This window comes from Onychostruthus taczanowskii, unplaced genomic scaffold (assembly GCF_017590055.1).
Source record: "Onychostruthus taczanowskii isolate IOZ18803 unplaced genomic scaffold, ASM1759005v1 scaffold809, whole genome shotgun sequence".
Taxonomy (NCBI): Eukaryota; Metazoa; Chordata; class Aves; order Passeriformes; family Passeridae; genus Onychostruthus; species Onychostruthus taczanowskii.
Genome location: NW_024505992.1, coordinates 4,700 through 7,802, shown reverse-complemented (window position 1 = coordinate 7,802; position 3,103 = coordinate 4,700). Strand labels below are relative to the sequence as shown.

Here is a 3,103-nt window from a genome sequence, read left to right as displayed (position 1 = left end):
GGAAGAGGATGAGGATGGTTGGGTTGTTGGGTGGGTTGAGGAGGAAGAAGATGGATGGATGGATGGATGGATGGGGTGGAAGAGGATGAGGATGGTTGGGTTGTTGGGTGGGTTGAGCAGGAAGAAGATGGATGGATGGATGGATGGTTGGTTGGATGGATGAGGAAGAGGATGAGGATGGTTGGGTCATGGGTTGGGTTGAGGAGGGAGAAGATGGATGGATGGATGGATGAGGAAGAGGATGAGGATTGTTGGGTTGTTGGGTGGGTCATTGTTTGGGTGGAGATGGAGGAGGAAGAGGATGAGGATGGAAATGGAAGAGGAAGAGGACGGATGGATGATGGATGGATGGAGGAGGAAGAGGATGGTTGGGTCGTTGGTTGGGTCGATGGTTGGGCGGAGATGGAAGAGGAAGAGGATGGATGATGGACGGAAATGGAAGATGATGATGATGATGGATGATGATGATGATGATGATGATGATGGTGACAATGGTGGATGATGATAACAATGGTGATGCTGAATGATGGTGGTGGTGATAACGATGATGATGATGATGATGGTGGTGGTGGATGATGATGATGACGCTGGACATGGATGACGATGATGGTGATGATGATGACGATGATGATGATGATGATGATGGTGACAATGATGACGATGATGATGACAATGATGATGATGGTGATGCTGGACAATGATGACGATGATGATGATGGTGATGATGGTGACGATGATGACGATGATGATGATGGTGGCGGATGATGATGACGATGTTGGACGATGATGATGACGATGATGATGATGGTGGATGATGACGATGACGATGATGGTGACGATGGTGACAATGATGACGATGATGATGATGGTGACGATGGTGACGATGATGAGGATGATGGCGGTGGATGATGATGATGACACTGGACAATGATGATGATGATGATGCTGGACGATGATGATGATGATGGTGATGATGACGATGATGATGGTGGCGATGATGATGATGACGATGATGACGATGATGATGATGGTGGATGATGACGATGACAATGATGGTGACGATGATGACGATGATGACGATGATGATGATGGTGGTGGCGGATGATGATGACAATGTTGGACGATGATGATGATGATGATGATGATGGCGGTGGATGATGATGATGGTGACGATGGTAACAATGATGACGATGGTGGATGATGACGATGATGACGATGATGATGATGGTGGATGATGACGATGACAATGATGGTGACGATGATGACGATGACGATGATGGTGGCGATGATGACGATGATGACGATGATGATGATGATGGTGGCGGATGATGATGATGATGGTGACGATGATGACGATGATGATGACGATGATGATGATGGTGGATGATGACGATGACGGTGATGGTGACGATGATGACGATGATGATGATGGTGGCTTGAGGCCGAGGCTGCCCCGTGTCCCGCCCCAGGAAGACGCTGCAGGTGAAGATCGTGGACGATGAAGAGTACGAGAAGAAGGAGAACTTCTTCATCGAGCTGGGGACGCCGCGCTGGCTCAAGCGCGGCATCTCGGGTGTCCCCATTGTGTCCCCACTGTGTCCCCCCGGTGTCCCCACATCCTCAGTGTCTCCCACTGTGTCCCCACGGTGTCCCCACGTCCCCAGTGTCCCCCATTGTGTCCCCATTGTGTCCCCATTGTGTCCCCCCGGTGTCCCCCCGGTGTCCCCGCGGCGTCCCCACGTCCCCGGTGTCGCGGCAGGCGACGGCGAGCGGGCGCTGTCGGCCGAGGAGGAGGAGGCGCGGCGCATCGCCGACATGGGCAAGCCGGTGCTGGGCGACAACCGGCGCCTCGAGGTGGTCATCGAGGAGTCCTACGACTTCAAGGTGACCCTGGGGACACCGAGGGGACACCGGGGGCGGCCGGGGGACGCGGCCTGACGTCCCCGGTGTCCCCAGAACACGGTGGACAAGCTGATGAAGAAAACCAACCTGGCCACCGTCATCGGCACGCACTCGTGGCGCGAGCAGTTCCTGGAGGCCATCACCGTCAGCGCAGGTGGCGCGGGGACGCAGGTGTCCCCGAGGTGTCCCCGAGGTGTCCCCGGTGTCCCCGAGGTGTCCCTGGGGGTGGTGTCCCCAGTGTCCCCTCAGGGTCCTTGAGGTGACACCATCCCCAGGGTCCTCAGGGTCACCGTCAGCGCAGGTGTCCCCAAGGTGTCCCCAAGGTGTCCCCAAGGTGTCCCCAAAGTCCTCTTGGGTTCTTCCCACCTCGCCCACAGTCCCCTTTGGCTGCCACCTCAGTGCCACCACTTTGGGGACCCCAACCCCGGTGCCACCACCTTGGGGACCCCAACTGCAGTCCCACCACCCCGGTGACCCCAACCCTGGCAGTCCCACCACCCCAGTGACCCCAACCCTGGCAGTGCCACCACCCCGGTGACCCCAACCCTGGTGCCACCACCCCAGTGACCCCAACCCTGGCAGTGCCACCACCCCGGTGACCCCAACCCTGGTGCCACCACCCCAGTGACCCCAACCCTGGCAGTGCCACCACCCCGGTGACCCCAACCCTGGTGCCACCACCCCGCTGTCCCCCCCGGGGTGACGCCCCGGCGTCCCCGCAGGCGACGAGGACGAGGACGACGAGGGCCGCGAGGAGCGCTTGCCGTCGTGCTTCGATTACGTCATGCACTTCCTGACGGTGTTCTGGAAGGTTCTGTTCGCCTGCGTGCCCCCCACGGCGCTGCTGGGGGGCTGGGCGGCCTTCGGCGTCTCCATCCTCCTCCTCGCGCTGCTCACCGCCCTCATCGGCGACCTGGCCGCGCACTTCGGCTGCACCCTCGGCCTCAAGGACTCGGTCAACGCCGTCGTCTTCGTGGCGCTGGGCACCTCCATCCCCGGTGAGGGACGCTGGGGACACCTTGGGGACATTGGGGACATTGGGGACATTGGGGACATCACAGGGACATTGGGGACAGAAGGCACACAGGGTGGGACCAGGGACAGGAACTCAAGGACTCGGTCAACAGCATCGTCTTCGTCGCCCTCGGGACCTCCATCCCCGGTGAGGGACACTGGGGACACCTTGGGGACATTGGGGACA

General features: G+C 58.4%; 1 protein-coding gene across 1 annotated transcript in view; it reads left to right on the top strand.

Annotated features, from left to right (window-relative positions):
- Positions 1-1,012: 1,012 nt before the first annotated feature.
- The window catches only part of LOC121346414 (sodium/calcium exchanger 2-like), a gene marked incomplete at its 3' end in the record, with an annotated part of 6,683 nt that continues 4,592 nt past the window's right edge, over positions 1,013-3,103 (top strand). The window contains exons 1-5 of the mRNA XM_041424191.1: positions 1,013-1,094; positions 1,442-1,648; positions 1,760-1,884; positions 1,957-2,056; positions 2,625-2,900. Coding sequence (XP_041280125.1) covers positions 1,013-1,094; positions 1,442-1,648; positions 1,760-1,884; positions 1,957-2,056; positions 2,625-2,900 — 790 coding nt within the window. The remainder of the gene's footprint in view (positions 1,095-1,441; positions 1,649-1,759; positions 1,885-1,956; positions 2,057-2,624; positions 2,901-3,103) is intronic.